Genomic DNA, 20,697 nt, shown 5'->3' with positions numbered 1-20,697 from the left:
TGAGCATTACCAAAAAAGGGAAACTGTAACAATATTTACCAAGTGACAGTAGAATCACTAAATGGCCATCTGGATAAAAACAACCCAGATGCGCATCACAAATTCTGAATAAGTCACATATTTAAATATAATGCAAAAGAATGAATTGGCAAAGTGTTTTTCCTCTATTTTGGGGTAAGTATGAACAAAGATGGAAGAAATGAGGGGAAAGACAGCTTTAAACATATAAAATTAAGACTGTAAAATCGTAGAGAAAACGTGAAGAGGAAACGACGAGTTAGCAAAACGACATGGGAAGTACCACAGAAGGTTCACTACGTCCCTACCATGTCTGCAGGGCTCCTTCGGGGAGTGGGGTCTAGGAAGCACACCCAGAACTCAGCAAGCAACGTGAGGCCTGGGGGCAGCATTCACTATGACAGAGATCACTAGGATGCTGGCCTAAGTCCGCAAGTCCAGCTCGTCAAGTAAGGCCTAGACATGAACATTCTCACCTCTTCTTCTGAAAAGGTAGGAAGGGGTCTGAGTGCTGGCGATGCCGAGTGAGGCAGGAGCCACGACCCCTTCCTCATGGGCCAGCCAGGGTCTGTCCACTTGACCAGCCGCAGACCCGCATGTCCTGAGTCAATCACACGGAGTCCACAGAGTTGACCTTCACGACCACCAAGGACCCCAGCCCAGGGCTCCTTCCTTAGACGATCAGGCAGCTTTACTCCGTGTGCAAATCCCTACGTCAGTAAAGCGGCGTAAGGTCACGCCAGGCCTCCGCTGTCTCACAAGCTGCTGACCCACCACAGGGACCTGTCTTTAGCAAATGAGGAGGCAGAACTAGCAACCTGGGTTTGCACAGACAGTGGCCAAACGTAGCACCAACCATGACACAGCACGTAAATGTCTGATACTTAAATGTTCTACCCCGTTTCTCTGGACTGTGTCAGTGAGTCCTACTTTCCCCCATCCTGCCCACTCCCCTTCCTGTAGTCTGCCCCGAAGGTCTCCTCCAGGGCACGGCCCACACCTGCTGCCCAGCGCTCGGCACCGAGCAGAAGGCTGCAGGGCCCAGCACGGCGCGTCCCCCGACCCAACTGTGCGAGCCCCAAGACAAAAACACAAATGCTGCTGAGTGGGAAGAAGCCGCTGCTTACTGAACGTTCTTTCAAAACAAATCTCACAAGCGATTATTTCCTAAGCGATTCTCTACCTTAAGTCCTTCTAACGACTCAATCCCAGCGACTCGTACCACACCGCTGGAGACGACACACCTGGGAAAGCCGTGTCATCCGACCCGGTCTGTGGCTCAGTGTGAGCCACCACCAAGCCCTGATGTGTCCTCGGCCGGAACCAGACAGGACGAGCAGCTCCCCGCAGTCGCCGCATCTAGGGGCCTTTCTCTGGAATGAAACTGAACAAACCGGAGTGTGCCCTGGGCGACCTGGATCACGGCGGTCGTGGCCCGCAGCGGCGTGAACCCTGCGCCCGCTCAGAGGGGAAGGCGCGGCCGCCACTCTCCGGCGTCTCCCACGGAGGAAGTCAGCGCTGTCGCTGCTGAGGGGCGGCCCACCAGCCGAGAGGGGCCGAGACGTCCGACCGTGTCTGCGGCGGGGAATTCCTCGGGGACGCGACGTCACACAGCCACGCTAGTCCGGCGTCCGGGGGACAACACGGAACTAGAGGACGCCGGCACCACGCAGAGCCCCAGCTCTCCCTCGCACAGACCCCGGGGCGCAGCCGCGGAAGACGTGCCCGAGGCAGGCATCCGCTCGCTTGGCAGACCGAGCCCCAGCACCGGCCCCTCCACGTCTGCCCGCGGGCTCTGCTGCCGACGGAGCTCTTCCCGCATCGCAGGCCCTACCGCGGCTCTGCGGAGAAAAGGCGCGGTGCGACCAGCCAGCACGTCTACCTCCTTTCCTAATTCCTGCTGTTTGACCATAACTATTGAATCTTAATTTCCCTCATTTCTGAGCTAAAATAATGGACAGTGTTACTATTTATTATTAAAATAATTGACAGTGTTTACTGACAGATTCACTGTGAAGGTTTGGGGGAACTAACAACCTCCCCCCTCAAAAACAACCCTTTCCATTTCCCCCATTAACTCTAAAGGCATTGAAAGGCTTTTCGTTTCAGGAAACGAAAGTCTCCACTGTCATTCCCCCAAACAGCGCAACGTCAGTCACGACGTTCCTTACGCCACGACTTTCATGAAAATCAGTAAAGTGACACCTTGAGTTGTTTTACGGTTAGACGGAAACTTAAGAAACAGCAGGCGCGTCTCACCTGGAAGAAAGACACCTTCCCTGTGGCCCACGTACTGACACGCTCTCACACGCGGAGCTTGGCCACGGCGCACGGGCCTCCCGGCGCGGGCTCTGGCCCTCGCGGCCTTGGTAGCATCCCCGGCCGCGCCAGCCCCGGCGGGGGCAGCCGTCCAGGGCAAGACTCGGGCTGCCCTCCGGCTCGCCCTTCGACCCGACCACCACCATTTCGTTAAAACCGCATCCCAGGCCTCAGCTTCACCATGCAACACAGGACCAGACTCTGCCACCCAGCGTGAGCTCTGCGACACCGGAGAACGCTGGGAGCAAATCTCTTTCTGGGGTTCGTACTGCAAGAGACCTGAGCAGCAGAACCCCTCACGGACACCGCGAGGCTGAGGCCGGCCCTCAAGCCAGCCGGTCCGGGACGCTCCTTCCCAACGAGCCGTGGAGCTTCCCGCACGAGTGCCCTGCGGCAGCTTCGCTCCGGCTCCGCTCCTCGTCCTGACCCTCCCATCTCTCCTCCGCGCACCTCCCTCTCCCACAGGGGATCAGACGCACGATGTCCTCTGTTCACACCATTTTCTAACTGTCCCCCAAATCCCCGCGGAACCAGCGGTGCTCTGACACAGCACACGAAGTGCATCTAACATACGTGTGCGAAGACGATGTGCGCACACGCGAGAACCCACCCACCACCCACCGTCCTCTGGCTCTCGGCCTCACACGCTCACCAGTGCGACTGCCCCCGGGGGCCGGTGCTCCACACTCCGGCACGGGCCCAGATACACACCGCCTCTGCCCACACAGAACAGCACAGGCAACGTCTACCCTAACAGCCCCAAATGCAAGTCTCCCCGGTGCCCTTCAGCAGGGGAACGGCCTCTCAAACTGCCGTGTGTCCACCCACTGCCAAGATGCATGGCAAGTGAATCCCAACCCATGTGGACCAGGAAACGTCAGTCGTTGGAAGAATGGACTGTAGGGGGTGCCTGGGTGGCTCAGTGGGTTAACCATCTGCCTTCGGCTCAGGTCATGATCCCAGGGTCCTGGGATCGAGCTCCGCATCGGGGCTTTCTGCTCAGCGGGGAGCCTGCTTACCCCTCTCTCTCTGCCTGCCTCTCTGCCTACTTGTGATCTCTGTCAAATAAATAAATAAAATCTTAAAAAAAAAAAGAATGGACTGTAGGGTTCCACTTCCATAAAACTCCAGAACCAGCAAAGCTAGTCAGCCCGGTGAAAAGCAGATCAGTGCTTGCGGCTGGGGGCAGAGCAATGACCACCACGGGGTACGAGGAGCAATGACCACCACGGGGTACGAGGAACTCCAGGGGCGATGACACCTTTTTGTATCTTCATTAAGATGGAGGCTACATGGGGCACCTGGGGGGCTCTGTCAGTGAAGCGTCCGACTCTTGATTTCGGCTCAGGTCATGACCTCAGAGTTGTGAGAGACTGAGCCCTGCGTCGGGCTCCGCACTGGGTGTGGAGTGTGCTTAAGATTCTCTCTCTCCCCGTCTGCAACCCCCAATCCCACTCATGGGGGGTCTCCAAAAAGAAAAGAAGGAAGGAAGGAAGGAAGGGGAAAGGGAAAGGAAAGGAGGCCTTCATTTGCAGAGGAAGGAAGGGAAGGGACTTCCCAGAGGAGGCAGCTAGTTTCTTGAGGGCTGACCCTGCAATCAGTGCATGTCCGTTCCACACGTCACGCACTCCGTGGGCAGGGCAGCCGCCTGCAGGCTCGCAACGCTCAGCAAACAGGTAAACGAGCGCGCGCCAGGGCCCCCTTCTGGTCTGGGGTTCTAGGCGTTCATGGATTCACAAAACTGAAAACAACCCATCCCTGCTTGCAGAGTGGTGGGAAGACGACTCACAAATCTTGGCATGACCACGCAAACCCTCAAGTATCTCCCACAAGCGTCTCTGTCTCTAATGGTTCATGTCGAAATGGAAGGAAGACTCGCTAGGGAGAGAAAAACAAACAGAAACGGGGCCCTTCCCCACCACATGGAGAGAAGCAGGGATGGATTAAGGAACTGTGGCAAGTAAGACGCGACACTGATAGAAGACAATGCGGCCCAACAGTCTTGCGGTCTCACTAAGAAGGATTCCTTAAATAAAAAACGTCAGGGGCACCCGGGCGGCTCAGTCAGGGAAGCCTCTGCCTCCAGCTCCGGTCATGGTCTCAGGGTCCTGGGATGGAGCCCCGCATCGGGCTCCCTGCTCGGCGGGCAGCCTGCTTCTCCCTCTCCCACTCCCCCTACTTGTGCTCCCTCTCTCGCTGTGTCTCTCTCTGTCAAATAAATAAATAAATTTTTTTAAAAAAATTTTTAAAATTAAAAAAATTAAAAATTTTTAAAGCACAAAACATTAGGCCAAAAACAATGAATCTGATAACTATAAAATTAAAATTTTCTGCTTAACAGGAACAGCTGGGAAAAATTAGTAAACAGACAAAAGAACTAGAAGTATGACATGCATAAAAGAATTAATGTCCAGAAGAATCTAAGCTTCTGTAAACCAACAGAAAAGCAGAAGAACCCGGTAGGAAAACACATGAAGGAGGACAGGCGTCAGCAGCCAAGGAAGGCCGACGCCGCGTAAGAACACTGTGAGCCGTCTGACCTCACTAATGAGCAAAGAAACGTAAACTAAGAGACGAGTGACAACATGTGTGCAAATGAGCAGCCCCAGTACCAGCGGGCACGTGGGGAGTGGAACCCCCGTGCGCGGCTACCACACAGGCCTCCCCGCGAGAGCTCGGCCCAGTCAGTACCCGCATGTCCTGCAGTCGGGAGGAAACCCGTTCCTGGACTCGCATGCCAACAACCCCTCCAGTCTGCACTGGTGGCCGTCTGTGGCAGAGGGACGCCCAGGACAGCCCGAGTGTCCATCGGGAAACGATCCTTCTAAGCAGGGAGACATGGTGCGAGGAGACTACTGAACCCAATGGGAACCCGCCAGCGCCCATTGTCCAGGACAGAGCAGTGGCGCGAGGACAAGTGCACGTAGTCCCGACAGTGGACGCGCCGGGAGGCGGCGAACGGGGTGACGAGGCCTCGCACGGAGTGTGTTTGGGACCACGGTTCTCATGCCGACTGCCTCCAAGCTCCCAGCTCGCGTTGGGATCACCACACGTGTGTATCGGGAACAGCAGCCTTGCAGGACTCCGACGGATGACGTACGCAGGGCTGAGCACGTGCAGCGGGAAGGCCCAGCCACCCCACGTCTCTGCTCGTCCAAGGGCATGTTGGTAAAGTCAGCAGCGCCAACCCCTGTGGTTGTCTCAAGGCGAATAAATGAATGAACACGACGTAACCGTACAGCACCTATCACCGTGCTCACCCCTCCTCCTTCCCAAACTGCAGGACCGAGGTCCCACCACCTGGAGCACTGCACGACCATGGCCAGTAGTGACTCACAGTGACCATGCAGCAACAGTCACCACTAAACAATGCTGAGGAAAAAAATGACCAGAAAGAAATAAATCAAATCTGGACAGAGAAATTACAGGTGATTAATCTGCAGCTTTCTTTTTTCCAAGCTTCCTGCACTACGACTACACAACTTAGAGTAAGACATTTTAATAATGCTCGCCGATGCAGGGGTGGCTCAGCACACACGCGTCACCAACCAAGGACGACATGCCACTCTGACAGAACGGACAAGCACATCTGAGCAGCACATCGGACAGAATCATCCTCCCATCACGGAACACTCAACACAGTGGGTACCGGAGGAAACCACCTCACCACGGCAAGGGTCAGACACAGCAAGCGCACGGACCCCACGGTCAGCTCTACAGCTGAGAGCTTCTCCTCTACGGTCTGGGACAAGACAAGGTTCTCTGCGGTCTGGGACAAGACGAGGTTCTCCTCTGCAGTCTAGGACAAGACGAGGTTCTCCTCTGCGGTCTGGGACAAGACGAGGTTCTCCTCTGCGGTCTGGGACAAGACGAGGTTCTCCTCTGCGGTCTGGGACAAGACGAGGTTCTCCTCTGCGGTCTGGGACAAGACGAGGTTCTCCTCTGCGGTCTGGGACAAGACGAGGTTCTCCTCTGCGGTCTGGGACAAGACGAGGTTCTCCTCTGCGGTCTGGGACAAGACGAGGTTCTCCTCTGCGGTCTGGGACAAGACGAGCTTCTCCTCTGCGGTCTGGGACAAGACGAGGTTCTCCTCTGCGATCTGGGACAAGACGAGGTTCTCCTCTGCGGTCTGGGACAAGACGAGGTTCTCCTCTGCGGTCTGGGACAAGAGGAGGATGCCCACTTCCCTCACTCCTAGTAAACAGGATGCTGCAACTCCTAGACCGAGCATTTACATAACAAAAGGACAATACGCATCCAACTTGGAGACAAGAAATAAAATGACCTCTGCAGACATTATCATCTCGCATGTAGAAAACTCTGAAGAATCCACCAAAAAGCGGCTGTAACTAACAGCTGAATTCAGCAGCGTAGCAGGATGTGAAGTCATACAACCAGCCGTATTTCTAACAGGAACAATGGACCATTTCAAAAGGAAACTATGAAAACAATTGTTTAAAATCACTCAGAATAAAATACGTAGGAACGAACTTGGCCACGGAGGGGGAAAGCCTGCACTACGACCACCACCAGACACTGCTAAAGGAACTCCAGACACAGACAAACGGAAACCCGCCCCGCCTTCGGGGGCCGGAGGACGTCCTATTGCTACAACGTCAACGGGACCGACACCATCCATGCGTCCAGTGCCCTCCCTATCAGAAGCGCTACGACACCACTTTCAGATGCAGAAAACCCATCCCGAAAGTCGTGTGGACTCTCCACGGACCCAAAGAGCCAAAATGACCCTGAAGAAGAACCGGGAGGACTCACACTTCCTCCTTCCAAACCGACCGCACAAAACTGCAGTAACCAAACCGCGTGCTGTTGGCACAGAGACAGACAGACGAGGGGAGGGGACAGACAGCCCAGAAAGAAACCCTCACGAGACAGCGGAAGGACTGCTGACAATGATACCAAGACCCCTCGACGGGGAACCCACAGCACCTTCACCAGACTGAGCTGGGGAAACCGCACGTCCACAGGTGGGGGGGCGGGGAGAGGCAGCCGGACCCCGACCCAAGAGCACACACACCGATTAATTCAAAATGGATCAAAGACCTCGACGTAAGGCCCAAAACGATAAAACGCTGGAAGAGACGTAGGCCAGAAGCTTCGTGACACTGGATTTAGCAATGGTTTCTTGGATGTGACCAAAGGCACAGGCCACCAAAGAAAAAACAAAGTGGACTTCACCAAACTTCTGAAATGCTGCACATCAGGAGACACTATCTGCAGAGCAGAAAAGTACCTGCAAATCCTGCATCTGGTAATATCCAGAATAATCAGGTTAAATATCCAGTTACTACCCGGTTAATATCCAGAATAGAAACAGAACTTCTGATACTAACCGCCAACCCGACTCCAAAAACAGGAAAAGCAGCTGAACAGCCACGTCCCCAAAGATACAAGAGTGGCCGATAAGCCCGTGAGAAGACACTCACCTCCAGGGAAACGCACATCAAGGCCACGACCAGGTGCTGTGTCACACCTGTCGGGGCGGCTAGGCCCCGAGAGACAGGAAATGACAGGTGTCGGCAAGGAGGCGGAGGAAGGGGAACGCTGTGGGCGGGAAAGCAAACTGGGGCAGCCAGTGTGGAGACCAGGATGGAGGGTCTTCCACAAAACTCAGAATTACCGAATCACCCCCAACCCCACTTCCGCCTCTGAACCCCCGAACAACGGAAAGCGGGGTCTCGGAGCTCTGTCCACACAGGCTCACACCAGCATCAGACCCAACAGCAAGCCCACAGGAGCAAGCCCAGTATCCACGGCCGGGTGTGTGGGTCACAAGATGCGGGGCACGCCACAGTCCATGCGGTGGGGTGTCCCCCAACCCGAAGGAGGAAGGAAGTCTCCATGAGGCCACAGCAGCGACGAACCTTGAGGACATTGTGCTGAGTGAGACGGCCGCCGCAAGGGGACAGATAGGATACGATTCCCCCTCTGAGAGGGACTTAGATTTGTCACAAAGGTGGAGCGGAACGGCGGGTGCTGGGTGCTGACGGGATGGGGACCCAGTAGTCGGTGGGTGCAGAGACTCCGTTTCACATGACAATGTGAGTTATGGGGAGGGACAGTGGGGACAGCTGCACAGCGGAGCGGATGTATTTCACGACACTGAACTAGACTTGACAATGGTTACACTGTGTGTTTTACCACAAATGATCTGCCACTAGGTGTTTTACAGACGGGTACATAAATTTTTTAAAGTATTTCACTGAACAAAAACTTCAAAAGCTAAAGAACACCTTTATAGGTCCTTCATCAAGGAAATTTATTTGAACATTTAGAATAGACTCTGAAGATATAGGCTGTTCCTAAAACTTAGCCAGGAACGAGTAATTTGCTCACACAGCCTTGCCATCTTCATGCACGAAGTGAGGCTAGTCTGTACGTCAGGGCGGTTACACGGTGATGCGGAAGCACAGGTACAGGACAGTGAACTAAAGCCTCCAACACGTGCAAGGAAACACGTCCATCAAATACCAGAAGGAAACAGCGAATGATCAGAAGCCTGGACCACAACATCAGAGAGATTGACATTCGTGTTTGCATCTGCCACTGGCAACCTCTGCGCCTTCAGGCAAGAGCCTCCCCGCCTGACCGCCACCTTCTTCAGCCACATGAGAATGACCACAGACCTCCTGGAGTTGGGAGAATTCACCGAGACAAATCCTACACAGCACAAGGCTTGTCGCAGATTAACCACAACTCTCAATGCTGAGCCTTACTGAAACTGTCAATGAATGCAACTGAGTATTTCTCATTATTAGGAAACCTGTCCCTGCCTCCTCGTCTCAGCGGTGCCTCACACAGACCCAGAAGAAAGACGCATGCCTCACCCACAAGGTGCTCACAATCAGCAGAGGAAGCAGAAATGGTTTCAGGGATAAGAGCCTCTAACAAGTAATACAAGTGCATTTCGTACACATCACCGTGCACAGGAGCAACAGGGATGGGATGGGTTCTCCTGAGGAACGAATAAGTACCTCACAGGACAGAACACCGGGGTCGAATCTTAAAAGGGTATATTTTTGGGGTACTTGGGCGGCTCAGTGGGTTGAGCCTCTGCCTTCGGCTCAGGTCATTATCTCAGGGTCCTGGGATCAAGCCCCGCATCAGGGTCTCTGCTCGGCAGGGAGCCTGCTTCCCTCCACCCCCTGCCTGCCTCTCTGCCTGCTTGTGATCTGTCAAATAAATAAATAAATAAAATCTTCTAAAAAAAAAAAAAGGGGTAAATTTTGTCTACTAATGAAGGAAAAATACAAAATAATCAAAACAAGAGAGTGCTCAGACCAGAGAGACCAGTGTCGTCAGACGGAAGACGGAGCGGGGAGCTGCAGGGCATGAAAAGGACACTTGGGGTCTACTGCGATGCCCCGTGCAGGTACGTGCACTTTGTGCACGATGGGGACATAACAGAGTCTTGAAGAACACAGAGACGGACGCCTGGGTCACTCAGTCAGTCAAGCGTCTGCCTTGGCCAGGTCATGATCTCGGGGTCCTGAGACCACGTCCTGCATCAGCCTCACTGCTCAGCAAGGATCCCGCTTCTCCCCCTGTCATTCCCCTTCTTACGTTCATTCTCTCAATCTCTCTCTCTCTGACATATAAATAAAATCTTAAAAAAAAAAAAAAAGAATTAGACCTATAATCTAGAAAAATACCAAAGAAGGTAAGGCTTATATTCACTTGAAGGGGTTAGGAACGACCTCTTCGGGACGTGACTTCAAGAGGGGTCTGTCTGGCAGATGAGTCCAGGGGGTTCAGCATCCCAGGCAGAGTGAGGACAACCACGCATCGGGGGGCCACGGATCAGGGGCCCCAGGACACAGCACACTGGGTGGGAAGTGGCAGGCTCAGCTAGTAATACCTTGGGCGGGAATTTAGGCTTTGTGAGCAACAGAGAAAGTGTTCAGTCATGCAGCATTTGATAAGATGGTGCTCTGGAAAAACACCTCTGATACCAGAGACGGGAAACAACAGAGACTGCACGTGTGGGCGGCCGGAAGCCCAGACAGGACCCTGTTGCTAGTGCGGACAGGGAACGAGGTGGGCTTAGACTCGGGCCAGAAAAGGGAGGAGCAGGCCCCCTCTAGACCCCACAGAGGCCTGTTCCATCTCCCCAGGGAGCGAAAAGTACTGTCTTTTACTCACTACTTCCACATTCCAAATGCACTCAATGTCGCCCTCTAGGTCCAGGATAAAAATCTCAGGGTTAGCCTCAGAGGCCCTCCCTGTTTGGCTCCCTGCATCTTCATCTCCTTTCCCTAAAACCCCTTCAGTCCCTCTGCTCTAAGTCTCCCAGACCTGAATCCCACCCACCCTCCCAGGCCCAACTAACGCAGGCCTTCCCCAGTTTCCTGATGTCCAGCAGCCCCTTGACCGCGGCCAGGAGTGCAGCCATCAGCACGGACCAGCATGTGGGGTGGAACCCCGGGCTGTCTGCGATGCCTCTCCTATTACTCGATCACACTCGCTCACTCTCCAATGGTTATGCTTTTCTGTGCCTTGTCCGTATGTCTCCTTCGCAGAGCTGCAGAGAAATGTCAAACATGAAAACAGCTCGACAGTAATCCAAGCTGGGAGGAGTGTCCTGAGAATTCAGCACGAGAAAGCGCACTGTGGAGCTGTACTGTATTACGGTTCTTCAGAACCCGCTACTTCTGCAAGGCTGTTATTACGTAGAGTAGAGTTGGTGTGAGCAGGGGTGAAGTGCGTCTGCCACTCTGCTGCCACAGAAGAAAGGTAAGAAAGAATAAATCATCACAGACTGAAATGGGTACACAGTTGGTAACTTTGTGAAGAATTCTTGGGGTTGTACCCACAGTGTAATATTAACTGCTGGTTTTTCAACATAACTTGTTTCCAAAGACGCAGCAGGCCATGGCCATCCCCTCCTCTTCGGCAAACCCGGTAAGGGAGTGGAATCCACAGAGGGCTCGCTCTGACAGCACATGTGCTAAGACCAAATGACACACAGGAGATCAGCATGGCCCCTTGTAAGCAGCACACACAAATTTGGGAAGCACTCCTTATTTTTGTGTTGTCTGCCAAAAAAGGAAAGAAAATGACACAGAGACAAAGCAAAATGGTAACTTCACAGTTCTAGGTGTTTCATGGAGTGAATTCTCGACAAGTCAGTACAGAGATGGAGCATGCCTCCTGGAACCTGAGACGTCAGCTGCACACAGATGGCTCCCAGTGCGGGTTTACCCTTGTCCGTAGTGACAGGCGGCACTCGGGAGAACACGGTCACTGCAAACGTATCACAAGAGGTCAGAGGGCACAGTTCTACCTGGGGTGTGACCCTAGGGTAAGCAATACAGGTCATTAACTGATGTCCTGATCTGACACTCTTAACTGGAATGGGAAGAGTCTTCCGGCCCCACATCAGCCTAATCACACGCATCAAGCACATCACTCCAGAAACACACGGTCACAGTATCCGAGACAGCAAGGAAACAGAAAGGGTCACTTGCCCTGTCCAGCTGGCACAGAACTGTGACCTCTTGCAATGGCACAAACTAGCCCGTGACATTGGCAGAGATGAACATAAAATCCATCCCTGCTTCAACAGAATGCATTTCTGTCGTGACTATTACTGAGAATACTTTATGAAACGCTAACGCCATGTTATAGTTATCCAAGTTAGATGTGAGTACACGTGTGGGTTTAAGACGGAACAGAAGTGACATATATGACTTATTTTATGGAATATTAAAATACAGGTGACTGTAAATGACATAATGAATTATGAATAATACAGGAACTCTCAGGGGTTGAAAGTTTAAATTTCATTTGTTACTGATTTTGCTGTCATGTATATATATTTTTAAAAGATGTTACTCATTTGAGAGAGAGAGAGCACAAGCAAGGGGAGGGGCAGAGGGAGAGAGTGAAGCAGGCTCCCCGCTGAGCAGGGATCCCGATGTGGGGCTCGATCCCAGGACCCCGGGATCATGCATGGCCTGAGGTGAAGGCAGACGCTTCACCAACTGAGCCCCCCAGGTGTCCCTGCCTATGATTCTTAATCTTTGTTCCTTGACTTAAAAACTATAAAACAAGAGCTAACGTCATGATCTTAAGCATAAAAATGTTATAAATATTTGTTTCATATAAAATCTTGCCTGTGTTTACCTTCACCTCAAATGACGCCTGTATTTTTTAAGATAAAATGACTTGTTGGTTTCAATTTTATGATGATTAAGCATCACAAACCATACTTCAATGTCTAAAAATGTAAAATGTTTTTACTGAGATACCAAAATTTATTTGTGTCTATTTAGCTCTCAAGTGAGGACTATGAAATTTTATATAATCATCAATGGCCAGTTTATAAACACGCACCTTTAAGTGAGAGGGACAGCCTGACCATTCATTAAAAATCAAACTTAATGCCACACATATACTCTGACTTCAGACGGACTCCTCCGGTGAAAGCACTTTCCACCCCAAATAACAGAACCCACCAAAGAAGTTTCTGTTAGTTACACTTCTTGAACAGAACAAAACTCTGCTCTAAAAACAGGGAGAGACTTAAAAGAAACTGGTAAAGAATGCACAGGCCTCTTTCCTGGGGCGTGTGGCGACCACAAGAGGCCCGCAGACGGCACACAGAACACATAAACAGGCCGAAGAAAGAAAACAGTCGAGCTAAGGACTTTATGTCCAAACTGACACAGTCAGCAGGCTGCAACCCCTGTGACGAACCGGCGGGAACCTGAAGGTCAGTTCCCACCAAGTCTTGACCACGGATCTCCCAGACGGTGCAGCCACTCGGGAAGCCAGCACGGAGGCTGCTCAAAACACTAAAACAGAATGACCACACGACCCGGCAATCCTGCGTCTGGGTGTTTATCCGAAAGAAGTGAAATCACTATTTCAAAAAGCTGTCTACGCCCCACCACGTCCATGGCAGCACTTCCCCGCGGCCACAGCGTGGAAACGGCCCACGTGCCCATCGGCAGAAGCGTGCATGAGGACGACGTGGCGCACACACGCGGCGACGACTCAGCCGTGAGAGAGGAAATCCCACCATTCTGGGCCAGTGTGACGGACCCCGAGGACACTGCGCTAAGCAGAGTAGGTCAGACAGCAGCGCCCCAACCTCGCACCCTCTCTCACGTGTTAGCTAAAAAGACCGAGCGCCAGTCTCGCAGAACAGGTTGGTGGTGGCCAGTGGCGGGTGAAATGGGGAAGGGAGCAAAAGGTACAAACTTCCAGTTATAAGAGAAATTTGTCCCGGGCATGTCGGGTTCAGCATGCTGACTCCTGTTCATAATAACGGACGTGGGTTTGAAAGGCGCTGACAGAGGAAGTCTCCAAAGTTCTCACCACAAGAAACAAAATGTGCGACCACATGAGGGGACAGAGCTGCCTGAACAGAATGAAGTGATCGTTTCGCAGTGGGTACAAGCACAAAATCACAATGTTGTTCCGTGTATAAACACCATATCGTATGTCATTCGTATCTCAGTAAAACTGGGGGAAAGGAATATAAAAAAGAAATTGACCAGAGAATGCACTCTGGACCCCAAGAGAAGGGCTGCTCGTGACCATGAGACACACACCGACCACAGAGGGAACAATGCTCGCTGTGAGAAGACAGTGTGCCAGGCTACTGCCCCTGTCCCTCTCGGCCGGTTAGACTCGCTCCAGCGGTGCGAGAACAGGGATGACACCCTACACCACTTCCAGGAAACACAGGACCGGGTACAGCGTTGGTGTCATTCCTCTCCAGCCACTCGGTAAATAATGTTGGATACAACAACTGAGTAACTACGATTCACGACCCCCTCACTGTGTAAGAAAAGAAATAAAGATTTTTGGTAGAAGAGTTACAGAAAGTCCAGTAGACACAAATTCCAACAAAAATAAAAGTATGCATTCATAGGTGTTTCCTTCTCTTACGTTGTATTTGCCCATGAGAAGGCCGGGAAAGACCAAGCCGCAGTGAGCACACAGAGGGCCAGACATGCTTCTGAGACTCAATTTCTGTGTGACAGAAACCAGAGCCCCTTGGAGAAATCAAAGGTTCTAGGTCTGGGATGGGCTGCAAAAGAGGTGAGCCTAAAAATCCCGTTAGGTGAGAAAGCAGAACCCCACTTCAGGAGTCCACATGGAGAGGCTCCAGCCGGTGAAGATGGGAAAAGTCTGAGCATAAGTCAGGATTTTGTCAGAAATGGACTGAAGTATATCAAAAATACTGAAATGCCTGAATTCCAAATGACATTAAAAAAACTAATTGGCTACCATTAGAGGATGCTATTTTAAAAACTGGCAAAAAAGGGAAAAGGTCTGTTTTTCTACCTTCGGATGTGAACACACCAGAGGACTGCCCAAGAGCACATGATGGCAAATCTGGGTCCTCACAGAAGCATTCCGGTTTACAGCAGAAAGATGAACTTAGATTACCACAGTCTGGCAATCCTTAATGAATTACTGGCACTGCTGATACGCATCAAGGCTACCAAGCTGCCCACACGAGGAACCCGCACCATGGCCTCTCGGTCGGAGGACAGGACACCTGTGACCGGGTCTCACCCCACCCAAGCCTCAAGGGCAACTATCCACTCCCATGAAATGCAGAGAAACAAATACATCGCCAGATGCGACCAGCCAGAGCCAACAACCGCATGTCTTCAATAAATAAAGTGCAAAGCAAACCACCATGAGGATGAATGAGAAGCTGTAGATTGAAGAGGGCCTCAAAGGCACTTTTGAGAGAAACAAACCAAGCAGAGCTTGAACATCACACAGAAGTCACTGCCGTGTTCAGGGTCTGCCAGGCTTCCCAACAGGGTAGAAGGCATGTGTGCTGGAAGCCGCAGAGCCTTCGTTCTCACCAGACGTGGTAGAGAAGGGGTCCTTGACAGCACACGTGCCTCCCCCACCATAGCCGCGCCAGGGCCAACAGGAACGTCACACGTGTGTAACAATGAGATGACAATCATGTTCAGGCTCGGCTGTAATGGAGCGGAGCGTCTCGATCTAAGTTAACCAAAGACTTGGGAAGAATTCACCTGGTCAGAATACAGACCAGACTCCTGACTGCCCAACATGGGGGCGCAGCACAGCACTCCTCCCAACCTGCTCCGGCCAGGTGACAAGGACACCAGCATGGCCCAGACACTCGGGTCCAGGCCAGCTGGCTATGCACACAGCCCCTCCTGGGGCCTATGGCGACGCGGGAACTAAGGACAGGCAGGCTGTGACCACAGTATGGACGCCATGGCGGGCGCCCAGAACGGGCAGGAGCGGCACTCGGAAAGGGGGAGATCCCGGCCGCCACTCCTGCCAACACTTACCCTCTGATTTTCTTAATTCCTTTTCATCTCTAGACAACACTGGTAAGACATTAATTTTTTGGTAGGTGAATATGTTTCTTTCTACCACCTTAAGATCTACAGATCCTCATGCATGGAGAAAAGCCAGCCTTGGTGGCCTGAGCCTGTGCTGATGAAGAGGGGACAGGGTGCAGGATACCTGTGGGCGTGGGCTCCCCCTGACAGACATCTGTGCGCACGCGGCCCCGGCGAGGACCGGCAAGCGCCCTGGGCAGGGAGCTCCACAGCGCTGGGAGAGGGAGAGACACTGCTCTGTTTCAGTCAGTGACCCTAAGTTAAACATTAAATCCAATGAGCAGCATCTGATCTCCACATTCTTCTACAAGTAACTTTAATATACATAAACCGTGGTTTATTTTAAAGAAAATTGCAGCCACAGGAAAATACTGACACTTCTTGTTCTTGAAGTTTGGAAAAAATGTTTTCAGGCCGGTATGACCTCACTATAACTTGTACTTTGTAACATATCCTCAAATTATTTGCTTTTCATAAAAACATATTAACTTGACTTATTATGTGCTCTTTATTTTACTCTTACTGTCCCTAAGTGTTACCTATTTTCCTTCTCTTGGCCTGCAGGGCAGGAGGTGTACACGGCGAACTCAAGCGCTTACAGGGTCAACACAGACTTGGAGCAGCACAGAGCAACCCCCTCCTCCGGTCCTGCCCCGCGTGAGCAGCCTTTACGATCTTTAGCAGAATGCAGGTAAGAGACAAAAATATGTGGTGCTCCATTCTGTTACTTATTAAGAAGGACAAAATAAGCATTTCTTTAAAGAGGCTCATAAATCACCTGTTTCCTATTTTTACAAGCAGCATCTAAGGAAGCTGTACAAAGAATAAAGAAATTCCATCTAAGTTACCAAAACGTATCATGCAAACATTTGTGAAGAGATGAATTTAGCTTTATTCCCTTAAGAATACTCAGAGAAACAAATGCAAAGCCTTTTTAATAAAAAAACTTTAATTATTAAAAAGCTACTATAAACCGTACACACTGGTATTTTACTTCTCTGGTATTTATTAAACATCTTAACACAAGTTGCCTATCTGTGTCTCTGCTTTTCTGACAAGTGCATACAGGCAGAAAGTGTCATTCTGTCATGTGTTGATGAGCATAATAAAGTAAGTTATTTTGGCACTTTCCCCCCCAAAAATCTCACAGGAAACCTTACAAGGACACGTCTTCTCAAATGCACTTACTTTGTAATGCGGTCGATGTTGGCGATTTGCTTCTGGTTCCGTATGATCTCGATGGCCGCCCAGAGGTGCTGGATGGCTTTTGTGTCCGCCTGTCGCCGTTTTGTTAGACGTGCCATGACCTGTTCACTCCTGTGACTGCAGGACCCGAGAACATAAGGGGAAAGAAAGCAAGGGTTACAAGAGGAACCACCTTCGGTGTACGTAGAAGACTCAGCGCCTCCTGAGCGCTGGCGGGTGCTAACGCAGGACAGAGTGCATCAAACTTGTTTCTACCGTCTACGTTACCAACTACTTTGTAAAAACTGTCATTCCCTTTATGACACTTTAAGGCCAAAGAGTTAAAAACATCTTCCCAAGAAGGACAAGTGGTCACCCTACACTAACGTATCAAAAATCGTGTACGTTTCCATTTCATTCCAAAGCCAAAACAGAACGTAGAATCTCACGGTTCGACACTACGCTGTGTGTGACTGTAATCTGACGGGTCACTAGGAATGGAACTCCAAGTCCCAACTCCTCGGTTCTTAGTTTATTATACTCCAAATTTTGGATCTCAAGTTTATGCAGACATACTGACAAATGCAAACAACATTCTTTTTCTTTCCAAATAATAAGGAGACTCTGTTTCTGACCGAGGCATGAAAGGCTGGGAGCTGAGGGCCCAGAGGAGGACGTGGGGGGCCCACATCATCAGAAACATTCACAGGCTCGGGCTGGGGTAGCTGCTCTTTCCAGTACTTGGAACCAGTATCGCTATTTCGTTCAAATTTCAATATTCTGAGCGAAGCGAGGAGAAGAGCCACCAGCTGCGTCAAGTCTAGGAGGGCCGCGGCTGCCTCCTGGGTGTCTGGTGGGCCGCGCTGCAGCAGAGGCTCTTGCGCACTGGGACCCCCGCCGGGCACAGAGGGACCATCCTCGCACACCGAGGCGCTGGGTCCCTCAATCCCACAGGCTCGTGTGGACAGCCCTTGGGCGTGAGGTGAACCCCAAACCTCCCTGACCTGCCCCTTCCTAGGTTTCAGAGCAGGAGAATGAGTGAAGGAAACTCATTCTTGACACCCTCCTGTGTCCCAGGACGGGCCAGTGGACCCTAAAAGTCTCCGCTTCCCCACACCCCTCCACAGCCAAGTGCGTGCTCACTCTCCCTCTGACAAACCCGGCCATCGGAGCTCAGCGAGAGAGGCTCTTCCCGCGAGCCCGGTCAGCCGGCCGCCGTGGAACAAGGCACCTCTCAGAGGAGCCGTCCTGGCGGAGGCACCGTGAGCCCCTCGCGGGTGCCGGAGCCCCCACCTCCTCCCACCGCCACTCGTCCCAGTTGCAGCGTTTGCTCGCAGAGAGAACGACCAGACATACAGCCAGCACTCGAAGTCTGAGAGAGCTTAAGGACAACCAGTTGGGCTCAGGGCAGACTTGGACGCAGAACTAAACTCAACTACAACTGAGTTGACGAACGTGTGTTCGGAAAGAAGTGACTTCCCAACGCACAGAGACGCCCGCTGTCGCGCACCTGCTCCCGAGCCGCCGTCCCGAGCGGCCGGGCCTCGGGGAGCAGGTCAGGCCCGCCGTGGAGTGACATCTGATGGCGAAAGGCGGTAGTGCAAGTCGCCAGGTTCTGCAGGACCCCGCCCCCCCGAAGCCCCACCTCCACCACACCTACGTTCTGACACACAGCGCGCGTCTGCTCCGGGCGAGGCACGGAGCACCACCATGGAGGATCTAAACATGTAAGACCCGCGGTCCTTGCCGGACAAGGGCCTAGCGCTGGCAGTGGGGTCTGACAGACAGAAGAACCCCTAACCGCTCGGCAGGCGGAGGGCAAGGCCGCCCAAATACGTCCTGGGGGAGTCCACACCCCGGGGACACCACTTTCTGCTTACGGAACACCGCAGAATGGTAAGCATATGGGGAAATTTAAGAGGAACCTCCTTAATTTCTTTAAAAGATACTTGGCTGTTAGAAGCCAAGATGCTCGGGTTCAGCAGGGCTACGACGCCTGGTCGGGCACAGTGTCAGGCAGTGATCACCTCACGCAGACGTGCAACTCAGCCTAAGTACATACGTGTACAATTAATTTATTCAGAACTACAGAAAATGTGTAAAACCAAAGCAAACTTTTAAAATAATACCTAAAGAGTACATACAACTATTTATATAACAAAACCACCAAAAGAACACAGGGGACACTAAGAACAGAAACTCTAGAAGTGATGTCACCAGATGGCTAGAGATGGTTAAAATCAAGACTAAAGAATTAAGTAATGCGTACTTCAGGAAAACAGATGTACGGTTAAAGCCAAAGACTTTTCAGATCTACCTGAATCGGAACCGTGTCACCACAGACACGTAAATCATAAGGGAGATGCTCGGGAGCCCAAAGGGAGCCTTTCAAAGAACGCGAGCCCAAGTAAGCTGAGCACAGCAAAGCCTGAGACGGTTTATAAAAGCAACAAAACCAGCCTCACCTATTAGGACAAGATCTCTTTTAAAAACCACCACGGAGATTTTCCCTTCTTACGAAATCTAAAATCATTCATTCACTAACATAGCTCTGACATGCCTGCGACAGGCCAGACACTCTTCCAGGCTCCGGGAGTACAGCACTGAGCCAGTCAACACAGGTCCTCCCACTGCCTGGTAAATACGAGTAATGAGGTTAGAAATCAAAAGACAGCAATCTTGGTGTTTATCAGTAAAAAGAAAATCCTAGAAAATGAGTTCCTCAGATCCGTGGCACAGACGGCCTCTCGGCTCACGTCTACACAGTCGTGGCCAGCCCAAGCCCTCCGCAGCCCTCCTTCCGGCGCGGAGGCTGCTACCACCCCCGACTCCTCCGAGCGCCCAGTCTGCCCGAGATGCCCCTGCAGCCCGTGCTTGAGCAGTTCTCTGCCTCTCCCGGCTCCTCCTCCAACCGACACCCCCTCCCCGCCAAGTGAACTTGACTCTCATATGTTCAAGCGACCGTTGGCTTCCAGGCCTCTCACAGCTGTAGCATCTTGCGCGAACAGTTAGAAATTCCTCAGCAGAATCTATCCATTCAACTAGGAAGGGACGGGCCTCGTTCTTCCTTTCAAGGTGGCCTCGCGGTTAGGAACACGGTAAGCTCTGATCTGAAACGATGGAATGCAACATTTCCAGCTGTTACGTGAACAATGAAGTCCCAGAGGAACCGTTCGTTTGTGTTACAGCAAAGATTAAGATATTAAAAAAAAAAAAAAAAACAAAACTCTAAGACTTGGAGAGAGATTTAAATCAGTCCTCAATCTTTTTTTTTTTTTGGCTCCTTTAGGAAGAGGAGCTCCTTCAGAAAGTGATTCTCAAGTGGCTTATTGTTTAAAAACTAAAAACACAAAACCAAAAACTTTCCACTGATTTTTCCACAATTTCTATTATTGTGGCAAAGTACACATAAATGGCAATCACCATTTTTAAGTGTAGAGTTCAGTGGCATGAAATACATCCGCTCCGCTGTGCAGCTGTCCCCACAGTCCCTCCCCGTAACTCACGTTGCCGTGTGAAACGGAATCTCCACACCCAGTGACCACTGGGTCCCCAACCCATCCCAGCACCCGCCATTCCGCTCCACCTTTGTGACAAATCTAAGTCCCTCTTACAGGGGGAATCATACAGTACTTGTCCTTCTGTGCCCTACACGTCTCCCCTAACATGCCCTCAGGGTCCCCCACATTTTCCTCCTCTTCAAGCCTGAGTAATATTCCACTGCATGGACGGTATCTGCCCGACATCCATCTGCAATGGACACCGGGGTTGCTTCCACATGTTGCTGTTACCATGTGTACACAAACCT

The 20,697-nt window shown here is 51.7% G+C and overlaps 1 protein-coding gene across 8 annotated transcripts in view; it reads right to left on the bottom strand.

Annotated features, from left to right (window-relative positions):
• The window catches only part of ZMYND11 (zinc finger MYND-type containing 11), a 128,488-nt gene that overhangs the window by 62,375 nt on the left and 45,416 nt on the right, over positions 1-20,697 (bottom strand). For 7 of the 8 annotated variants that reach the window (XM_047739528.1, XM_047739527.1, XM_047739525.1 and 4 more), the window contains one exon: positions 16,893-17,027. In XM_047739528.1, the coding sequence (XP_047595484.1) occupies positions 16,893-17,008 (116 nt within the window). In that variant the 5' untranslated portion in view covers positions 17,009-17,027. Of the gene's footprint in view, positions 1-7,675; positions 7,678-10,976; positions 10,982-16,892; positions 17,028-20,697 lie in introns of those variants that run through there. The other variant, XM_047739532.1, reaches the window with a different exon arrangement.

This window comes from Lutra lutra, chromosome 8 (genome assembly GCF_902655055.1).
Source record: "Lutra lutra chromosome 8, mLutLut1.2, whole genome shotgun sequence".
Lineage (NCBI taxonomy): Eukaryota > Metazoa > Chordata > Mammalia > Carnivora > Mustelidae > Lutra > Lutra lutra.
This window is presented reverse-complemented; position numbering and strand designations above follow the sequence as displayed.